The following is a 21,100-nucleotide window of genomic DNA, read 5'->3' as shown; positions in this document are numbered from 1 at the left end:
GCTCCTCACACTTCCTCACTCAGGCAAACTTCCGCCTCAGGACTCTAGCGTCTACCCGCCAATAAGCGGGGCGCACGCGCAGAGCCACCTGCTACACTCGTGTGCGCGCCCCCCACGGCCAGCTCGTCCCCAGATTGGTCCGGCCGGTGGGCTGTCTTCCGCCATCTTTGCTAAGGGCACTAATGGTCCTGATTGCCTTCACGGTCAGGGAGGAGGCCCCGCCTCGCTCCGCTCCGGCTTCTCCAAGCCCCTACCTAGTGTGGGTCCGGCGAGCGCGCGCAGAGCTTGCGGTGGGCCTGGATTGGGAGGGTGGTGGCGAAGCGACGATCACGTGGCGTTAGGGACCGTCTCCTAATTCCGCGCAGGCATTACCAGTGTTTCCGGGGCCGGGGATCGCCTTTGGTTCCCGAGCCCAGCTTCCTGCAAGATCCCGCTGACCTGGCTGCCCTACACGATCCTACAATGATAAAGCCTCCCAGGGCTGAAAACGGCTCTCAATGGGAGGCTGTGCTCTTTATTTGATAATAATAAAGCGAATTCTTTAATGAGCATTTCCTGGGTACCAGGCCACAGCCCTGTGCTTACCTCTTAGAGTTACTGCAAGGATTCAAGGAAACAATCATAGATGCAGAGCGCTTAGAAAGCCTGATACGCTCAGTAAATATTGGCTACTTTTCATTTCTTCAGACCTGGCTGACAGTTCATAGGTGGCACAACTGGGATTTGAACCCAGGAGTGCCTGTGTTTAAAGGTTATGCCTTTGTTTGCTGATACCCAACCCCGCTCCCCAAGGGAGTCACAGAGCTTTAGTGAAGTGCACTTATTCCTCACGTGGGTAAACTGGGGTCCAGGTGGCGAAGAGTTTCCTCTTTAGTGATCAATAACCCCATGTCCTGGGATTCTGTTCCGCTCATTTCCCCGAAGTTTTGTACCCCAACTCTGTTTCCCTGGCCTCATTCCTTTATTGTTCATTCGAGGTCCTGCCCGGAAGGAGGGCAGCCTAGTGAGACCCCAGTGCTTGAGAGCACGGGCCCTGCGGGGAAGGGTCTCCAATACGAGTTCAAGCAGCGACTTCGCTGGGGGTCCAGTGGTTAAAACTCTGTCACACTTCAATGTAGCGGGTGGGCCCCATTCCTGCTTGTGCAGCTAACATCCCACATTCCCCGGCACAGCCGGAAAAAAAAAGTTCAAACACCCTCCTCAGCGGGGCTCTCACCGTTCACCACCCCTGCCTTAGGAGCATGGGAACTGGAGCTGCGCTGCCTGGAATCAAATGCCGGTTTCACTACTCAGCAGTTTTTTGTCCTGGGGAAGTGATCTATTTTTTCTGTCTCTATTCCTCATCTGTAAAATGGAGTGGGATGGGGGTGGGGGAGGCTGGTGGGAAGGTTTAAAAGAAGCAATTCTTTAGCCAATGGTCTGGCCCGTAGTAAATTCAATCAGCGATGACTGTGTAATTAATCCTGGAAATCGTCCCAGAAGTAAACCTGTCCTGTTCCTCACTTAACAAATGAATAAAGCGAGGCTCAGAGAGGTTACAGGCTCTTGCCCAAGGTCACATAGCTGTGCTGCGCAGCATCCCGTATTTGAATCGCCTTTCTTTGGCTCCAACACCACAGTTAGTGGTGGAAGAGGATGGTGCCGATCTCTCAACTCCAGAGAAAGCCGTGAAGAAAATTAATCTGTAAAACCCAAGCCAGGGAGAGGGGCTCCGGTGTGCGGAGGAATTTGCAGACGCTCCCTGCTGGCGGGGAGAGCACGACCTGTCCTTCAGTCCGGGACCTTCGGCCGGTCCCGCCGCGGCGAACGGGAGAGCTGGTGGAAGCCGAGGCGGTAGGACCTGCAGCAGCGGCTGAGACCCTGGCGGAAGCGCCATGTCCGAGCCGCCCTCGCGGGGGGCCGAGCGCGACCTTTTCCGGGACACGTGGGTGCGGTACCTGGGTGAGCTCCGGGCAAGGGGCACAGCGACCCCCACACCACGTGGCTAGGGAAGCGGGAATTGCTAGAGGCCGGTGAGGGACCTGGAGATGGTGGGAGGATCTTTAGTTCTCTTTCAGCCAGGGGCAGAGACTGGGCACAGAGAGGGCTCTGAACTTGCTCAGGGTCACACAGCTCTGGGCTGCCCAGCCCTGCCCTTGGGGTTTTTGCTGGTCAGTCTCCCAGGTGGATTTCCATCCCATGCATGGAAGAGCCTGGTGGGCTACAGTCCATGGGGTCGCACAGAGTTGGACACGACTGAGCGACTTCACTTTCACTTTTCACTTTCATGCACTGGAGAAGGAAATGGCAACCCACTTCAGTGTTCTTGCCTGGAGAATCCCAGGGACAGGGGAGCCTGGTGGTCTGCCGTATATGGGGTCGCACAGAGTCGGACACAACTGAAGCGACTTAGCAGCAGCAGCAGCAGCAGCAGCAGCTCCCAGGTGAAAGCTGCAGTCCAGCTCAGAGGACGGGTGAGCGAGCTCTCCTCTCTGGCATGCCCCCAGGGGCTGTGGAGTCAGGGCATTAGGACTCCCATCTTGGCTCCTCACTGGCTGCATCTGAGCCTGTTTACTCCTCAGGGTAAAGGGGTGAACCCTGGGTCTCTCTCATTGCCTGGTAGTTGTAAGGGTAGAATGAGATAAGGTACAGAAAGGCCGGGCATGTGGTGAGTGCCTGGTCAGTGGGGCAGCCCTTCGTCTCTCTCACTGCCTCTGTGCCCACCAGCTCAAATGCTTCTCGAACCCACACTGTGAAGGCAGGTGAGTGATGAGAAAGGTGTCTGTGCTCAGCTCTTCCACAAGAGGACAGCTGGGGTGGGCATCATGGGTACCATTTTATAGGCTGGGAAACGGAAGCTCAGAGGGGTAAGATCGCTGTCTATCAGCACAGTCACCCAGCCGCTCCTCAGAAGGCTGAGGTAAGAACCAGCTGGCTCCAGTGCCCCCTTGTGGAGCAACCCAAGGGCTCAGGAACTGACGAGCCTCTCCCCACCAGGCTACGCCAATGAGGTGGGGGAGGCCTTCCGCTCCCTGGTGCCGGCAGCTGTCGTGTGGCTGAGCTACGGTGTGTCCAGCTCCTACGTGCTGGCCGATGCCATTGACAAGGGCAAGAAAGCCAGAGATGTGAGTGTTAACCTGCCCCGCGACCCCTCACCCTGGCCCGCGCCCCCTTGTGGTCAGTCCACAGCCTTGCACATGGTTAAGTCCCTTATAGGACAGTCCACTTCCCACAGCCTGGCCTGGCACACTCTTTACCCTCTCCTTTGTAGGGTAGTGACCCCCGCCCCCAGTCCTGTGGGTGACATAGTCTATACCCTGGTCGTGGATGTGAGTCCACACTCAGCCCTGAATTGGTACAGTCCAGAACCCAACGCTAATGTGGCTCTGTCCCCAACCCCCACTTCCCTTCCCTCTCCCTGGTCCAGTCTCATGCCCCTTGTCCACAGGGTTTCCCGCCTCTGCCCCTGCTGGATTAAGTGTCTCTTATGCCCACCAGGTACCGGGCCCTGAGGCAGGCCGCAGCAGCAGGGTGACCGTGGCCGTGGTGGACACCTTTGTGTGGCAGGCTCTGGCCTCTGTGGCCATCCCAGGCTTCACTATCAACCGCGTGTGTGCGGCCTCCCTCTACATCCTGAGCACTGCCACCCGCTGGCCTCTGGCTGTCCGCAAGTGGACCACCACCACACTGGGGCTGCTCGCCATCCCCGTCATCATCCACCCCATCGACAGGTGGGTGCGCCCCCCAGAGCTGAGCTTTGGGAGGGGTGGAGTGTAACGCCTGCGGCAGAGGCAGCGCTGCTCTTGCGGCTCCTGAGATGGAAAGGGCGGTCTAGGCCCTTGTCGTATGATCTGGCAGGTACATCGGCAGTAAAGGTAGGAGGTGCTGTGAGAGTAGGGGACACAGGACAAGTCAGTTCCCAGAAAGAAAACTCAGAAAACAACCAGAGGTAGGCAGGAACAGGTGCACCCTGGAAGGGATGGGTTTTGAGAAGTTTTGGTGACAGAAGTCCATCTGAAACTGGGTTAAGTAAAATAGGAATTGATTGTTTCATGTAACTGAAAAGTTCAAGGTTATGCTGCTTGGGACCAAGAAACCAACTGATGCTCTTAGGCGTGTAGGTCTCTTTGCTGGTCTTCTCCCCACCCTATCCCATCTTGGCTTTAGTCACTTTCCCTCTTCCTAGGAGCAGAGATATCCACTCCAGTGTTCTTGCCTGGAGAACCTCAGGGATGGCGGAGCCTGGTGGGCTGCCGTCTATGGGGTCACACAGGGTCGGACACAACTGAAGAGACTTAGCAGCAGTAGCAGCAGCAGGAGCAGAGATGGCTCCCAGCAACTCCTAGCTCCCCTCCCACCAGCTTAGCAAGCCCATAGGAGGCGTCTTAATAGTGACAGCAAAAATCCCAGGGAAGGCTGTCATTGGTCCATCCCGGACTGGGTGCCCACCCCTGAGCCAGTTTCCATTTTCTGATTGGCCAGGCTTGGGTCATGTGCCTGCCCTTAGAACCAGAAAGGGGACCAACCGAACCAGACCAACATGGAGTGGGAGGAAGAGTCTTTCCCCACGGGAACAGAGCTGACCCTGAGGCCCTGCATGAATCTTTTATGTTTTTGGGCCTCAGTTTTCCCAACTGGGTAAGGAAGAGGGTGATGGCCACCACCTGGATGGCACTTGTTCCCTGTGTCCAGGAGTTCCTTTCCTAGCCCTGGTCTCCTGCCTCCCGTTCCCCCATTAGCATCCCTTGGTCAGCTTGGGTCATGACCCTACACTGCCCCACAGGTCGGTGGACTTCCTCCTGGACTCCAGCCTGCGCAAGCTCTACCCCTCAGTGGAGAAGCCCAGCTCCTCCTGATCCTGCCCCGCCATCCCTGGCCTGTGGGCCAGCCCATTCCCTGCTCTGTTCCCACTCCTTCCTCCTGCCAGGGGATGCGGATGCCTCGCTCTCTGGGGTCCAAAGCCCTGGCACCTGAGTGGGTTTAAGCTGCTTGGAACCCGAAAGACAAAGACCTCAGAGCAGCAGCTGCAGTGACCCGCAGACAGGACTTGAAGCCCGTCCGCTCCCATGGAATCTGTGATACTGAGCCGGATTGGACTGAGTGGGCCCAGCCCTGTCCCTTGACAGGACAATAACATCCTCCCATGGAGGGTAAAGCACCTGAGGCCCAGACAAGGCGAGGAGCATGGCCAAGATCACTTAGCAAGCTGGGGACCCAGGACTCCCAAAGGCTCAGCCAGGTCACCCTGATGGCGGAGCAGCAAGTCACTCAGAGAAACAGGCATACACCCGCGGGGACCCTGAGGACAGATTCTCTGCCCCTTCCTGGTCAAGGCCTGCTGGCGCCTGGCTGGACGGCATGCCAGCTCTCAGTCCAATAAATCCTCAAGAAGTTGAGTTTTCTCCGTTTCTGTTGGGGATGAGCAGAGAAGTGGTGAAGGGGAGCAGGGCGGGAGCCTCAGAGGTGGAGGCTGGTGTCTCTGGGAATGCACCGCTCACAGTGGCCAGCAGTGGGCCTGTCTGGTACCTCCCTGCCCACCAGTGGTCCCCTGCACGTGCCTGGAATTCCACCTTGGTGCTGCCAGCCTCCTCTGGGATGGGCATTGTCCTTTTTCTGCAAGTCTCCTAAGATACACACTAGGAGGGGAGTCTGTTGGGCAGATACCATCTGAGCCTGACTGCAGCCCAGTCTTCCCTTGGTTCACCCCCTCAAGATAACCTCTGTCTCCACAACCTCCTCGGGACTCCCTCCACTGCTGTGCTTATACCCCGCCTCACCCCATGTGGGTCCCTAGGGCCAGGGCCTCCATCTGTCCTAGAAGCTGCAACCCCAGTGCTCCCTAGGTCCCTGCACACCTCAGCTCTGTGCCTCCGAGCCAGCGGGCTTTCAGTGGCCCCAGTGTGTGTACGCATGCGTATGTGCTCAGCTGTGTCTGACTCTGTCACGCCATGGACTGTAGCCCACCAGGCTCCTCTGTCCATGGCATTTTCCAGTCCAGAATACTGGAGCAGGTTGCCACTTCCTTCTCCAGGGGATCTTCCCGACTCAGAGATCGAACCTGAGTCTCTTGAGTCTTCTGCACTGGCAGATGGGGTTCTTTACCAGCTGAGCCACCAGGGAAGCCCCCCTTGGTGAGGTAGGGTCAGCAGACTCCTACCAGTTTGTGAGAGCTGACCTGGGAGGCCCAGAGCACCAGGCACAGAATGGGCCGTTGCCCCTCCCAGTTCTGCTCTGAATGCTGCAGGGAGGGCTGCTGGATATAACAAATAAAGTAACAGGATGCGCCATTAAATTTGTTTGGTTTAAACAACAAATAAGACTTTAGTACAAGTATGTCCCTAATATGGCATGGAATGTATATGCACTGAAAAGTTCTTCCTTGTTTATCTGAAATTCAAATTTAACGAGGCATCCTGTATTTATCTGCAACTCTTCTCTGGGGTAGCGGGCATCCATGGAGCTGGAACACCTCCCCCAAGCACCCCAGCCCTCTAGAGGTAGGAAACACTGTCTCCAGCTGCCTCTTTCCGGGGCAGGGGACAGTTCTTTGTGACTGGACTAACTTGTGTTATCCTATTTGATGGGAAACAGACAGAGAGGTCGGTCAACCGGACTGGAGGTGGCAGATGCTGGGTGTAATAGGAAATTGCTTTCCTGGGGCCTAAGAGGATAAGGCAGACCCCGGATGGGGTTGGGGGAGATGTCTTTTCCCACCCCGGGGGGCCTGGTGGCCTTTGACCTGGGGCACGCTGGGAGTTAGGTCCCCCAGTGGCCGCTTCATGCAATGCTCAGGACCACCACGAGGAGGCAGCACCTCCCAATCCGCCCACCTTGACTGGTTCAAACCACTTTCAAGATTACTGAGAAGCATACATGTCATTGAATTGCCCCTAGTCGGCCTGAATCCATGCTAAGTGTTTCCTGTGATGTGGCGTATTTACTCTTTACAAGCACGTTGTGGTCGGGTCTCTGTTTCCTGGAGCGGGAGTCCCTTGAACCCCCCATCTCCCCCATCCCCCTTTCCTACTGCCTTCCAGCCCATGGCTCTCTATAGACTCAGACGCAGAGCTGACTCACAGGCTGTGTGACCTTGGGCAAGTTACCTAACCTCTCTGAGTCTTGGTTCCTTCACTGTACAATACTCCATAACGACCCTCTGAAGCTGCTGAGAGGGTTACAGGAGAAATGGCTTGCAAATTCGGCCAGAGTGGGTCTCACAGAGGGGGCTATTTAATCAGTATTATTACTATAATAGGCAAGACACTTCAAGAACACACAATTGGTGACTGTGCCATCAGATGAGTAATTTAGAGAGCAAGTATGCCAATTATACGGTTCAGGAACTCCAGCCCTAAGGATTTATTCAGAGGAAATAATTGGATGGTGATTTGAAGATGTGCATCTGAGGATGATCGTCATGGTTTTATTTTTATACGAGAAAGTCTTGGGCACTCCTTAAAGGCCCAGTGCGTAAAGGAACATTCTTCCGATCTGATCCTGCTTGTTACTGAGTCTCCCCGAGTCCTTTCTGTGTCCTGGTATCTTCTATGACTCCTGGAAGTCCCCGGGATCCAGTCTGAACATCCCAGATTTCAGAGCCTCCCCGCCGAGGCAGTCTCATTTCTCACCATGACACACCCTGCACCTCTGTCCTTGCCTTCCCCTGAACCCTCCAGTCTCTGAGCCTTTGCTCAGGTCATGCTGCCTGCTGGGAATGCCCTCCCCACCCCCACTTCCCTCTGTTCTCAGCCTTCAAGATCCATCTCTAATGGTACCTGCTCCTTGAACCCTCCCTGCCACCTTCCCCACCTCATCATCATGCAGCCCCTCTCCTTGGACAAGAATCATCAAATGACACCCACAGAGAACACAGCTGGAGTGCTTCCTACATGCCGGGCGCTGTGTTACAGAAACTCTGTCACGGCCTTTTCGGCACCTGGTGCAACCGTTATCATCCCACAGATGAGAAAGTGAAGTCCACGTGCGATGAGCCTTCCGTCAGCAGTTAACTCTCACTAAATCTCACGTGAGTGAGGAGGCTTCAGAGCATTTTCTAAAAGGAGGCATTGCAGGCAGGAGGATGTGGGGGCCTGGGGTGGGGGAACGTGCACGTGCTCAGCCTGGCCCAGCTCGGCCGGGCCCTGGGCTCCCGTGTGGGCTCCAGGTGAGGCTCGTTCCTTCCTCAGCCTCCTCTGGGCCAATTTAAGGAGGCTGGGGAGGGGGCAATGTCTCCTCATTATGGCTGCCCCCAGGAGGCTTCTGTGGGTTGCTCAGGTCTTGCTTCTCCACAAAGTCTGGGTCCCCCCGCTTCACACACAGTGGGCAGCTTGCAGGCCTCCGTCTTCCTGCTGCTATGCTGCTCGCTGACCACAGCTGAAATGGGGGTGCCCGTTGGCCAAGGCTAAGCAGGGTCTCTTTCTCTCCCCATTTCACCTCCTGGACACTCAGAACAAAGCGCCTGGCCCCTGAGTGAGACTGGGCACCCGGAAGCTGGGAGCTGGAGGGCTCCTGCCCATTGACTGTGGCTGGGCATCGGTGGATGCCAAGGGGCACCTTTTGACTCTTGGCTGCAGCCCTAGGCTAGGCTCTCTGTGCTACCCCAACCCCTCTCCTGGTAGCAAGTCCACGCCTCTGTCCACAGTGGGGTCTGTGAACTGTGGTCGAGGAGCTGGGACAGATGTGGATAATCTGACAACACAGCTCACAGCAGCCTCGGCCCCAAGGGTGGAAAGGGTCCACCCCTTCTTCCTCTGCACCCCTGCTGCAGCCTAGGGGTGGGACCTTTCCCTCAGGGGGCAAGGGTGAGACCCGATGCTGAGCCATCCTCCCCCACCACATCCTTGCCCAACCTGCAGACACTGCCACCATCTTCCAAGAGTATGGATCCATCCATCTCTGCCTACCTCCCCATCCCTTATTTGTAGGGTGGCCAGATAAAATATAGGACACCCAGTTAAATTTTAGTTTCAGATAAATAGCATGTCCCAAGTATTGCTTTTTTTCTTCTTCTAAATCTGACAACCCTTTCTTCTCTTCCTCCTTCCTATCCACCCCTCTCCCAGCCCCCTGCTCGGAGAGTCGGCGGTCTTGTCCTGTTCTGGCAAGTTGCTGCAGTAACGGGAATTGGTGGGAGGGTGGGAGGCAGCAGGTGGGAGGAGGGAGGCTTTGGCTCCAGTCCTATTTCTGCCACCCATGGGCTGAAGGAAACGAGGCCAGTGCTGTTTTTGGTCTATAAAATGTATCCCTAAGTGCAGATGGAAAGTGCTAGCTGCTGCTGCATGTTAGCTTGAATGGTCTCGGACTCAGGCCTCTTCTGCCCGTGACGGGGCTCACCCCAGCAGGCTGGGCTCTCAGCTTATTCCCAAGGAACGTCAAGTCCTTCGTTCCCCACCCACCCACCCATGTTCTCTGTGGAACTCCTCTCCTCCTGTCAAGAGATGTATCAGGACCTGGGGCTCAAGCCAGCAGCTCCATGTCCCCGGAGCAGAAAGCTCCTGGGGCCGTGGTGTCTCCCCGAGTCACCCAGGGTCGTGGTGGGTAGCAAGAGGCTACGCTTCTCAGCGGCCATGTGAGCAGTGGACTGGATGCTGGGCTCTGAAGCACAAGCCCTGCCTGCTCTGCTGTGAGTTTCCTTGGATGACCTGCTTAATCAGCTTCGGGGGTCTCCATTGTTCCAACTGCTCAATGGGCATAATCCTCTTCTGCCCACAAACTGGGATTGGAGAGGGTGACATTCAAGGCATTTCCACTGGACAATCTAAGATATTCCTTCTTCTCTGTAAAAGTAGAGTCTCAGGTGGTGGTATTATGGAGCAATTAAGAGCAATGTCTTTGGAGTTAAAAACAAACAAACACACACCTGGGTCTTGGATGCTGTGTGGTGTCGGAAGAGCGACTTCACCTCTCTGAGTCTTAGTATCCTTATGCATGTGTGGCTGTGACATGTAACCCCAGGGCAGGCGTGAGAGTGAAATGAGCTAAACTCACAGAGCACTTGGAACCATCTATGGTACATGGAGAGAACTCACTGAATGACAGCTGTGATTTTTTTTTTTTTTATTGCCAGGCAGCAGCGAGAGCCAGATGTGACTTCCTTTGCTTTTAGGGAAGTGCCTTTAATTGCTTGAAACATAAGATGTGAGTTCCAAGGGGAGGTGGTAAGGGTGGGAGTGAGAGGTTGGGAAAGCTGTGTGTTTTGAGTCAGACAAAGCCTTCTATAGACAGCTCCTAACTACCCCAGGGGGCAGCCACTGCCAGAAATCTGGGGGCTGGGTCACCTGAGTCTCAGGAGAGACCATCCCCACCACAGCCCCTGTCCGAGGTGCTGAAATCTCCCCTTGTAGAATTATTTTTATCTTGCACACCCATTTGCTCCCTACCTCCATTCAACTTCACATTAGTTGAGCATTTGCTTATATAAGAGGTAGAAGTAAGAAGAATTTAGATACATCTCTGACCCAAGTTGCTGATAACTCATGGGGAAGAAATTCAAGCACACAAATGCCTCAGGAGAAGTGAGGACAAAGGCCGGGAGATTCCTTTTTCTATTTCTCAGGTTGCAGGGACATCCATTCTTGTTCCTGCCCTTGCTTCTTCCTCTTCTGCAGCCTCAGCATCCTCCAAAGTGGTGCCTCCCCCACTTTTCCTGATCTGATCACAGCGCCTGAGTTTTCCCCAAGGCAGCCCTTTCTCTTCTGACTAGTGTCAGAGTCAAGAGGACTACTGAGCAATTTTTGGAGGGAGGTGGGGAGAAGAATATAGAGACAGAAAGCAAAGGGCCAGGGTCTCTGGGAAGTGAGGGAGCCACCTAGACAGGGGTGAGCTCCTTGTCGTATTTCTGCATGCCCTCGTCTGGGAGCAGCACCTCCACTGTGAAGCTGACCTTCTTGGCATGGACAAAGCTATAGGTGTTGTCAAAGCGCAGGACGTCTGGGGAGACAGATGGGAAAATGGGTAGTTGGGCCTGACTCCATGCCTGCACCCTGCCCCAGCCATGGGGGAGAACAGGTTGTGTTCCCACCTGTTGTGTTTGCCAAGCGGGGCCAAACTCCTCCCACTCTTCTTCTCTCCCCCATGGGAACTACCCCTCCTGAGCAGGGCCTGTAAACAGACCCTGATCTCCCCCGGCACATGCCCAGCCTGGCTTTAGTCGCACCAACTGGCAACGAAAACAATGGCCACTGCACCCTGTTGTCTCCACACCTGGACACTCACATGACGGGGTGTCCTCGGGGGGCAGTTGGGAATGTCAGAGGCCTCCCAGCCCCCAGGGATGAAGTGGGGTGCTGGGCTAGGCCTGCACACACCTCCTGCCTCCCCTACTTAAAAACCTCCTTACAAGCACCCTTAGAGGTAGGAGTCGTAACCCCTGCTTCACAGGTGAGCAAACCAAGCCTCCAGGTTGGTGAGACTTTCAGGATTTTTGCCCAGGGTTATGCTGCTACCGCCAGGCTGACCTAGAACCCTGGCGCCACATGCAGCTGTGTGGCTCTGAAGTTGACTTGCTTCTCAGAGCCCTGGTTTCCTCCTGGGGAAAGTCATCTTCCCTGCTGTCCCTTGCCTGTGACCTGCGATGCTCTCAACCCCTTCAAGGCCCGTTTGGCTCCCCGCACACCGCAGGTGCGCTGGAGTGTGGGCCGCATGAGTGACTCTGTGGATGAGCGGCACTGACCCAGGCTGTATGTCCCTGGGGGCGGGGGGGTCACTGCCTCTCTATTGCTTTCTCTAAACCACGGGACAGGTGGCTCCATCCTTCCAGAGCTGGGGCCCAACCAGGGCAGACTCACAGACGCCGGCTTCCGTGCAGGTGAGGCTCCCGTCCTCGGGCACCATGTGGGCGTTGTAGTGCTGGCTGGCCAGCACCTCCGTCATCTCCGCGGCCCGCTGCCGCTCCCCCATCTTGGTCTTCAGGAAAACCCCGAAGCCAATGTCCCCTCCGTCCGACGCAAACTGCCACCTGTGTTGCGGGGAGGGGAAGGAGCACGGGCTGCTGCTGAGTCTGAGAGACCCCCGAGGGGCGAGGGTCCAGCTGGGGCGTGGGCGGTGGCCTGAGCCTTACCTGAGGACACAGCCTGGGAACAGGATCTCGTACTCCACCTGGTGCGAGGAGCCGCGGCTGATCTGCGCCGAGTGCTCATACTGAGTCTTCACCTGGTCCCGCACGTACATGGACTTGGGGATCTCCCCACCGTAGTTGATCTGCAGACACAGAGCAGGACGGGCTTGCTCCCTGCTCCCAGCCATTGCATCTTTCAGGCTGTGTCTCCTGTTGGAGACGTTTCCCCATCATCTGGAAGTATTCTGCTCATCCTGTCCTCCCCCACCCCTCAGCGGGAAGCCTTCTGTGTCCCACCAGCCTCGGTCAGGGCCTCTTCCGGGAACTTTCTCTCTCAGCTCATCCCTCTGGGTCAAAATTCTCCCATTTCTCATTTGCCTGAACAGCTGCTGAGAGCTCTGTTAGGGCAGGGCTGGGACTAACTCAGTACCTGGCTCACCGGTGTCTCTCCATAGACACTGGTGGAATGAATGAGTGGATGAGAAAGAAACCTAGCTTGACGCCTCTACCCTCCCCTGTTCTGGGGCTCTTCATACCTTGGTTAAACATTTGGGGTTCCCATCTGGGTCGGTCAGGGTCCCCCCAAACTGGGCAGGCAGTTGCTCAGGACTGATGAGTTTTAGCAATCCTTCCTTCCAGTTGCCTGTGGGCAGAGAGGTTGAAGGGTGACTGTTGAGCATGGAGGGGTCCCGTCAGTGCCCCCTATTCCTACCAGGAGGGCCTAAGCTTGGCAGGTGGAGGAAGCCCTACAGGAGCTGGGCTGCCAGGGCTGATTTCCCAGTCTTTCAGGCCTTGGGCTGTAGAAGTGTCTTCCGGCGTTGTGTTGCTATGGTAACATGTTTCCCCTGGCTGATCAGTTTGCCCATTTTTGATGGTCTCCCAGTGATGAGCAGTCAAGATTAGTGTTGTCTACGTGCCTTAGGAGACTTTAAATCCCAACGAGGTCAAGGACCATGCTGGGGGCCTTGCAGTGTGCAAATGGCCCACCCAAGTCAGACCTCTGGGTGGAAGACGGTTAGCCTGGGATCTTTGAAAGGACCTCCCCCTCTTGCTGCTTCATCATCACAATCATAAAGCCCATTACTGTTCTTCACGCCCTGTGCAAAGTTCTGCGTTCTGGATTCTCGGGTGTCACACGGCCCCACCCTTATAACCAATCCAAGTTATCCCCCCTACATGGCCATAGAAGGTTAATATAAAGAAACTGAGCCCATAGCCCAGAGGTTGACCAGCAACCAAACTGAAACTGGTAAGGAGGAAGATGTGGACGCCTTAGTTGCCAAAGAGGTATGGCAGAGAGTAAGACAGAGGTAACTGGATAGACTCCATAGTGTAAGACCCACTACACCTTTGAGAAGGAGGAGCCTCTGACTCCAGGTGATGCATGGACCTCTGGATGGGGGTGATGGGCCACCTTACTCCAAAGCTCATGAATAGAGTTCAGGGGATGGAGCTGGAACAACTTACTTCCCAACACTACAATTTTCCTGCGAGTGTCCTCACTCAAGAAGGGCTTCATGAGGTTGTATCCCACAGGGAACAGTTTGGTGGCTGGAGAGATATAAGCAAGTATAATGGGGAAAAAAATGATTCCATCAGGCCATTCTCTCCATAACAGTCAGAGCCAACAGCATGGAGGAACCATGAATTAGGTTGGCAAGTTTCAATGCCCTGCACCTGACAAACCATCCAACCAACTAAGCCAACAAGCAGCCAACAACCCACCATCCAACCATCCAATGTATCACACAGCCAGCAGACCAGCCAACAAGCAGCCAACAACCCACCATCCAACCATCCAACGTATCAAACAGCCAGCAGACCAGCCAACAAGCAGCCAACAACCCACCATCCAACCATCCAACGTATCACACAGCAGACCAGCCAACAAGCAGCCAACAACCCACCATCCAACCATCCAACATATCAAACAGCCAGCAGACCAGCCAACAAGCAGCCAACAACCCACCATCCAACCATCCAACATATCACACAGCCAGCAGACCAGCCAACAAGCAGCCAATCAATTCTCATCAACCCATCAACCAGCCTACCAATCAACTAGCCACCCGACCAAATAATCAAACCCTACCAAACCAATTGACACGTCAGTCAATCAGAAAACCAATCAGTTAAACAACCAGCTAACTGCCCAACCAACTGCCTTTTCCAGTCAGTCAATCATTCAAATAACCAACCATCCAACCAGCCAACCAACCAGCAGTCAACCTTCCACAATCCCATCAAACCAACTAACCAGTCTGCCAACTAGACACTCACCCTCATAGCCAACCAAAATGCTAACTAGTCACTCAATCAGTCTACCAAACTAACAACTATCCAACTAGCCAATCAGATATGCAATCAACCACCAGGCAGTCAACTAGTCAGCTAACCAACTGGCCAGTTAAACAGACAACAGATGAAGCAATGAGTCAACCAGTCCAGTCAACCACCAACATACAACCATCTTTCCATCAATCCACCCACCCAGATAACAACTACCCAAATACTATTGAGTTCCCACCTGGCCCCAAGCCTGTGAGGGATACAATAGAAGTGAAGAATCAAAGGCTTTGCCTTCAAGGAGTAGACAACTCAAGGAAAGCAGGATGAATACATAAAGCTAACTGGAGGCTCAGAAGGCAGTAGGCAGGAAAGGCCAGACTGGGCTGTGCCAGCTGCCAATGGGAGAGGCAGTTTGAGGAGGGAGAGATAGACGTGGGTAGGAGAGGTGAGCGGGGATTCCTGGACAAGCTAGGGTTGGGGCTGCCTTTTCTTGCAGGAAAACCAACCATAGAATTTACTGTTTATGGAGAACTTACTCTGTTCTAGGCACTCTGAGTGATTTGCATGCAGCCAAGCAACCAACCTGCCTCTCTGCTTCCGGGAAAGAAGGCACTATTACTGTCCCCAGAGTTCAGATAAGGGACTGGAGGCACAGAGGAGTGCAGTCACCTGCCACACACCTTTCACAATGAGCATGAACTTCAGGGTCTCTGGGTAATTCTCTTCAAGGAGGCCAAAGAACTGTGGAATCAAGAAAGACCCCATCAGAGCCCATACCTCCTCTTCGCCTACCCCCGTCCCTTTGCAACCTCCCCTTGGAGGTTTCAGAAGGCTGCGGAGGGATTCCCTTCTTTCCATCACTTCCATGGTCCCTGGAGGAAACCTCTCCACAGACTATTGTGACCACACTCTCATAATAATTACATAATATTAACCATCTTTAGAATAAATCTTGTATTTATTCTATTCTGTACTACTATTCAACAGTAGTACAGTGATAATAATGGCTACTGTTCATTGCTTGTTCACCACTGGGGCTTCACGGGTAGTGGTAAAGAATCCACCTGCCAACGCAGCAGATGCAGGAGACACAGCCTCGGTCCCTGGGTCGGGGAGGTCCCCTGGAGTAGGAAATGACAACCCATTCCAGTATTCTCATCTGGAGAATCCCAAGGACTGAGGAGCCTAGTGGGCTACAGTCCATGGGGTCACAGAGAGTCGGTCACGATGGAGCGAGTGAGAAAGCACACTTGTTTGCCAAGCGCGGTGTGTGCAGTTTATGTATCAACTCACAGAAGTGTGGCTATGTCCCTTTGGAGTGCAGACAATCAGTACCCCCACTGTGTAGGTGAGGACAATGGAGCATGGCGGGACAGAGTGACTTGCCCATGTCACAGAGCAGAGGTGACAGGGCAGGGGACGGTTTGTTGGAAGCTGCCCCTGTGGCGTCAGTACGTGCTGTTCCCAAGGCCTGTTCTGTGCAGTCTTCGGGAAACACAGTGATGGGGCCTGGGCTGCAGTGGTGGAAAGGCCACCACCTGTCACTAGATCCTGGCTCTGAGTGAGCAGCCAGTCACTGCTGGGCAAGCTGGTGGTTAAAGCAAGCAGGGCCACCCGGGGCCTTTGCTCACCTCCTGGTACACTTCCACCAGGGGTTTCCAGAAGTGCTTCAGCCCCAGCCCCTCGCAGTCGAATATCATCACGATGGTCTCAATCTTCCTCCCCAGCTGCAAGGACAAGAGCAAGGATCGGGGTGCAGGCTCAGAACTGGGAGATGGTGCCTCAGCACGTGACCCCAGGGCTTCTCCCGGCTCCCTGCTCTGTCCTCAGAGGAATGAGCAGACAGAACGGTGACTGCATTTACCATCCGCCCATCCACTGTCCATCACCCATTCATCATCCATCCACCCTCCACCTGCCTATCAACCCATCCATTAATTGACCCACCTATTCATCAATTCACCCATCCTTCCCTTCATACGGCTGTTCATTTATCCACTCATCCCTCCATTTGTCCAGCTAATATTTATTAAAAACCTATGTTGAGCCAGGCACTGTTGAGTATGGCATATAGCTCAATAATCCAGAGTTCTTATCCTTAGAGTTCAGTCTGGCTGGGGAGACTGACCAGCAACTGGGTCACCACGGTCCTGAGCTGAGAGCCGCGACTGGATGCACAGAGGTGTAGGGTGCACGTTAACCCAGATGGGGGCCTCAGCGAAGGGGACGGTCTGAGCCTTGGAAGATGGATAGGGCAGAGCCAGTGGAGGTGTGGGGGGAACGTGTGTGTGCTGGGGGTCGGATTATCCCAAAGAAGGAGCAGCAAGGGCAAAGACTCAGAGGGAATCATAGGAGCTAGCATTGCTGAGAGGCCCCAGGTGCCGGCCACATGCTCTGTTATATAACTTCATCTCTGCAACCATTATTATTTGTCAGTTTTGGAGGTGAGGAGACAGGCTCAGAGAGGGGTGAGGTGACTTTCCAACGTGGCACAGCTGGGACATGTTGGAGCTGGTGTGTGAGCCCAGAGCCCTCTGACCGGGATGTTGAGGGCGTAGGTGTGTTCCTGGGACTGTGGGCCCGGGCGGCCTCACCCGCTCGGTCTGCAGGTCACACTCGTGCAGGATGCGCTCACAGTCCCTCATCTTGGTCTTGAGCAGGTCCTGCTTGGTGACCGAGAAGAGCAGGCCCTTGGGGTCCAGCGGCCCGATGATGTCGTACCACACGGGGCAGCCGTCTCGGTCATAGCCACACAGGCCTCCAGGCATGTACTTCTGGATCACCTGCGTGAGGCCAGACACATGGAACTGGGCGGTGTGCAACCTCCCAGAGACCGCCGTGGGCTTCCCTTGTGGAAAAGATGGAAAAGAATCCGCCTGCAGTGCAGGAGACCCGGGTTTGATCCCTGGACTGGGAAGATCCCCTGGAGGAGGGCATGGCTAAACCACTCCAGTATTCTTGCCCGGAGAATCCCATGGATGGAGGAGACTGGTGGGCTGCAGTCCATGAGGTCGCAAAGAGTTGGACCCGATTAAGCGACCAAGCCCAGAGATTGCCGCCCCACCCCGCCCCCTCGCCAAACCAGGCTGCCCTGGGTGGTCTGAACCTATACACACCGTGGTACAAGCACCTTCCCTTCCCTGGAGGGTGGCCCTACGTCCAGGTGAGAAAGCTGAGGGGCTTGCAGGGGAGGTGCTCGCTAATGGCAGATGCATGGCAAAGGCAGGACTCAGCCAGGCCTGCCGGAGGCCTCCCTGAGTCCTGCCCGCAGAGTCTCCCGTGCCCCTTTTCCATGGAGAGGGGTTGGGCTTAGTGATGAAAAACACGGATACTGAAGGTGAGCAGACCTGCTTCAAAAAACAGATGCGCCTGCTTCCCTGCTGTGCACCCTTGAACAAGTGACACCACCCCTCTGAGCCCCATTCCCCCTCCTCTGCTGGGGAAAGTCCCCAAGATCACACTGGCTTAGCAGCCTGCCTGGCTCAGAGCTTGTGCTCTGCAAATGAAACCAGGACTGTTATTTAGCTAAGGCACCACGGTGGGGTCTGTTCTTCCCGACTCCTCAGTGGGCAAAGTTTCTTTCCCACCTAGACAGGATGCTTTGAGCAAGGCACCAGGGGGTAAGGGCTCAGAGCCACGAGCTAACTGTGCTGCTGAAGAGCCTGCATTTGGAGGCTTGAGGTCAAATCCCAGCTCCACCTAGAGGCTCTGGGACTTTGGGTGGCTGCTTAACCACTGCTGGGCCTCAGTGTCCTCATGCGTACAATGGGTACAGCTGTATCCATCTCAGGCGTTTGTGAGGATTAAATGAGTTCATGCAGGTAAAGTCTTAACTCAAGCTTGGATCTTAATAGGAAATATTAATAATTATTACACGAGAGTTGGCTGCAGTTTCCCGGGGGTTCCACAGGCCTCTCAGGTTTGCTGCCCTCTACTCATGGTCCCCAGTGATGCCGAGGCTGTTGGGTGGTATGTCTATCAAAAACTTGGGGTGTGGGGGGCGCTGCTGTCTCACCTCGGGGGGCTGCCATTCAAGGATGTGGTCAATGTCCATGGTCTTCCGGAACTCCATGTACTGAAAGGGAAATGAGTGGAGATAGAGGCTGGAGGTGGGAATTGCCCCCAACAAACACCCTTACCAAATTTTCTGGGGGGGATAGGTCTCACCTTGCGGAGCATGGCCTCTGATTTCTGCAGGTCGAAATTCCGAGCTGTGGGAAGATGGAAGGAAGGGGTGAGGTGTGAAAGAGGCTGCCTTGCAGTCATCTTGTCCTGGTCCTGGGCAGGAGGCGGGACTATGGAGGGCACCGGGGGCCTTAGAGGGGACCTTCCTTTCCTGTCCCCTCCCCTCTTCAGGACCTGAAGGTGAAGCAAGATGATGTGGTCGGATCCTGCGAGCCATGGGTCCTCCTGGAGCAGTTGGTACCAGGTCCCTCTTGCTGCCCCTTGCCCTGACCTCCCCCACGTCCGCCCTCACCTCGGAGCCAGCGCAGAAGGAAATAGTCATCCGGGTTGGGCAGGGCGGGCAACACATCCTGGACATTTTCTCGGAACTGGGAAGAGAGATGCTGGTTGAAGAGGTGTTCACACTGAGCCTTGAGCTCAGACTCAGTGATATTTTTTTTTCTTTTCCAGTTTCTTTCCTTCTCTTCCAGTGTAGTCTGGCCTGCGGTGATGGAAGATGGGTGGGTGGAGGGATGGGGAGGTGAATGGAAGGTGAGGTGGGTGAGTAAATAGAAGAATGGATGGGTGGGTGGATGGATGGGACAAAATGAAGAGGAAACCAGTGAATGGATAGGAGAGATGGGGCGTGAGTGGACAGAGGAGGAGAGATCATTGGGTGGGGTGGGAGGGAGGAGGAATGAAGGAAAGGATAGATGGGCGGGTTGGTGGGTAGCTGGGTTGAGGGGTGAATATTCTTTGTTCTTTTCATTCGTTAGCCCCCCAAAGCTTCTTTTTTTCCATCCCATTTTCCATGAAAACATGGCTGGTAATTATGCATCCTCTTCCCCATTGACCGTGGGGATGACATACACACTCTACCCTGACTCTTAGCTCTTACAGACAGGTAAGAGCTTTCAGGGTCCCGGGCAGTGAAACGGAACAGAGTCCGAGGGCAGAGCCTCAGCATCTTCGGCTCCTACCTACGGGGAGGTGGGGAGGAGGCAGGTCAGATAAAGTTCCCAGGTCTGGCACCTGCCCTTCTGTCTGCAAGCAGTGCTGTCCCCCCGGCCGCTGCCCTGGACAGGGCAGACATCACCAGGTACCGTAGGCTCTGACCCCGGGTGAGGTGACGGCCAAGAGACAGTGTCGAGGACGTGCTGAGCCCAGCAGAGGGGGAGGGTTCCGGCCCCCATGCTCCCGCAGCCCCTCAGCCCTTGCCCCTTGCCTCAGCTCACCTTGGCCAGGCTCTCTGCCTGCTTGGGACTCAGGTCTCCCACTCGGCCGCTCATGGCGCTGGGGGAGGCTGCAGGGGCGGGGGCCACTCCAGTCAGAGGCTGAGCCCGCTCTGTGGCCCTGACCAAGCCAGGTCTTTTGGCCCCACTCCTGGGCGTGGCTCCAGGGCGCCTCCTCCTTGGCCAACCGTTGGATTGCACGTTACATAATTGGGATTAACTGAGGTCCCATGCTTGGCTCTGGACGATTCTGGGGGTGGGTGGGGAGCAGGTGGGGAAAACAGGGTGTGTCAGAGGTCCCCTGCCAGGGCGAGGAGGCTGGGAGGGAATGAGGCTGGCCTCCCAAGGTGTGAGTGTGCAGCCTGGGTGCCTGTCGAACCCCTCAGTGCTCCCAGGCCTCCAGGGGCAGGGGAACTTCAGGGGGAAAGAGTACTAATCTGAGTGCTGCTTCGCAGGCGGCAAATACTAGCAAAACAATGGGTGTGCTCCCTGCAGACACCATCCTCTCTGACCCTCGGTCTTCCTCTCTGACTGATGAAACCCTGCACCTACAGTCCTGCTAAGATCACCCTTACCCAGCTCTGCTGGCCGGCAGTCAGGGACTTAGTCTCGTAAATATGTTGGTCACTTTTTCGGGGTGGGAGGCTCGTGGCTTTTTGCAACAAGTGTCCATATTCAAGAGGAGGCAGGCTGGGCAGAAAAAATGGAACTCAAAAGGTGTCCTCGATAAAGGCTTGTTTTTCTATGGGGCGGGTTACTGCTCTTCCTGTCTTTCAAATTCTCTCCTGCGGTGCCCGTCCTGCGCCTTCAATACAGGGAAGGGCTGAGGGCCCCCAGCCCTGCCGACCTCCCTTGTCATGGCAGAGGTCACGAGGACACAGGAGGCCTTGTCCAAGATCCCCCATCCCCTGCGTCCTAAGGGGGAGGAGGGGCATACTGATGCCCGGGAGGTGGTATCGGTGTTCCTCAGGATTTTAAACATCTGATCAGTGATGGGTGCCCCACCACTCTGCCAGGTGATGAGGGAAACCCAGAAGGTTCCCCTGTCCTTTGACTGAGACATGGAGACTATCAAGGGTTGTGCACCTCTAAGAGATTTATCCTCCAGCTATCGGAAGCTCCGAGGGCGGAGGCCACATTGTCCATGACTGTCTGTAAGGAAACCAGGAGTGCATCTGCCGGAGACCACAGTATAGATACGTGGCTACCTCTTCCAGGCCTTGGGAGGCGGGTCCAAGTGGGCTGAAACTCTCCCCTGGCCTAGCCTCGGACCCAACAGCTGGGCTAGCCCAAGGCCCTGTTCCCAGGTCTCTCCTACCCTCAGAACACCACAGGTCCCCATGCCTGGGCTATCTTGGGACCGATTTAGCTGAGGCAGGTG

General features: G+C 55.3%; 2 protein-coding genes across 5 annotated transcripts; one reads left to right on the top strand and one right to left on the bottom strand.

Annotated features, from left to right (window-relative positions):
- Positions 1 to 75: 75 nt before the first annotated feature.
- MTFP1 (mitochondrial fission process 1) lies at positions 76 to 14,979 on the top strand. Of its 4 annotated transcripts, none has more exons than XM_027566332.1 (4): positions 76 to 1,941; positions 2,977 to 3,104; positions 3,478 to 3,710; positions 14,870 to 14,979. In XM_027566332.1, the coding sequence occupies exons 1-4, from the start codon at positions 1,875 to 1,877 to the stop codon at positions 14,880 to 14,882; spliced, it is 441 nt and encodes a 146-aa protein (XP_027422133.1). In that variant the 5' UTR covers positions 76 to 1,874; the 3' UTR covers positions 14,883 to 14,979. The 4 variants fall into 4 exon arrangements, with proteins under 4 accessions (XP_027422133.1, XP_027422131.1, XP_027422132.1 ...); XM_027566330.1 differs by lacking the exon at positions 14,870 to 14,979 and adding an exon at positions 7,729 to 10,435; XM_027566331.1 differs by lacking the exon at positions 14,870 to 14,979 and adding an exon at positions 4,462 to 4,747.
- On the bottom strand, positions 10,019 to 19,865 carry LOC113907319 (SEC14-like protein 3). The gene is made up of 12 exons (XM_027566327.1): positions 19,723 to 19,865; positions 18,801 to 18,876; positions 18,491 to 18,534; positions 18,339 to 18,398; positions 16,918 to 17,106; positions 15,955 to 16,050; positions 15,004 to 15,064; positions 13,502 to 13,585; positions 12,571 to 12,677; positions 12,038 to 12,177; positions 11,766 to 11,935; positions 10,019 to 10,908 (listed from the first exon to the last, which is right to left on the bottom strand). The coding sequence occupies exons 1-12, from the start codon at positions 19,774 to 19,776 to the stop codon at positions 10,787 to 10,789; spliced, it is 1,203 nt and encodes a 400-aa protein (XP_027422128.1). The 5' UTR covers positions 19,777 to 19,865; the 3' UTR covers positions 10,019 to 10,786.
- Positions 19,866 to 21,100: the final 1,235 nt, after the last annotated feature.

Source organism: Bos indicus x Bos taurus, chromosome 17, assembly GCF_003369695.1.
Source record: "Bos indicus x Bos taurus breed Angus x Brahman F1 hybrid chromosome 17, Bos_hybrid_MaternalHap_v2.0, whole genome shotgun sequence".
Lineage (NCBI taxonomy): Eukaryota > Metazoa > Chordata > Mammalia > Artiodactyla > Bovidae > Bos > Bos indicus x Bos taurus.
The sequence above is the reverse complement of the archived record's forward strand: the minus strand, read 5'-3'. Positions and strand labels throughout refer to the sequence as shown.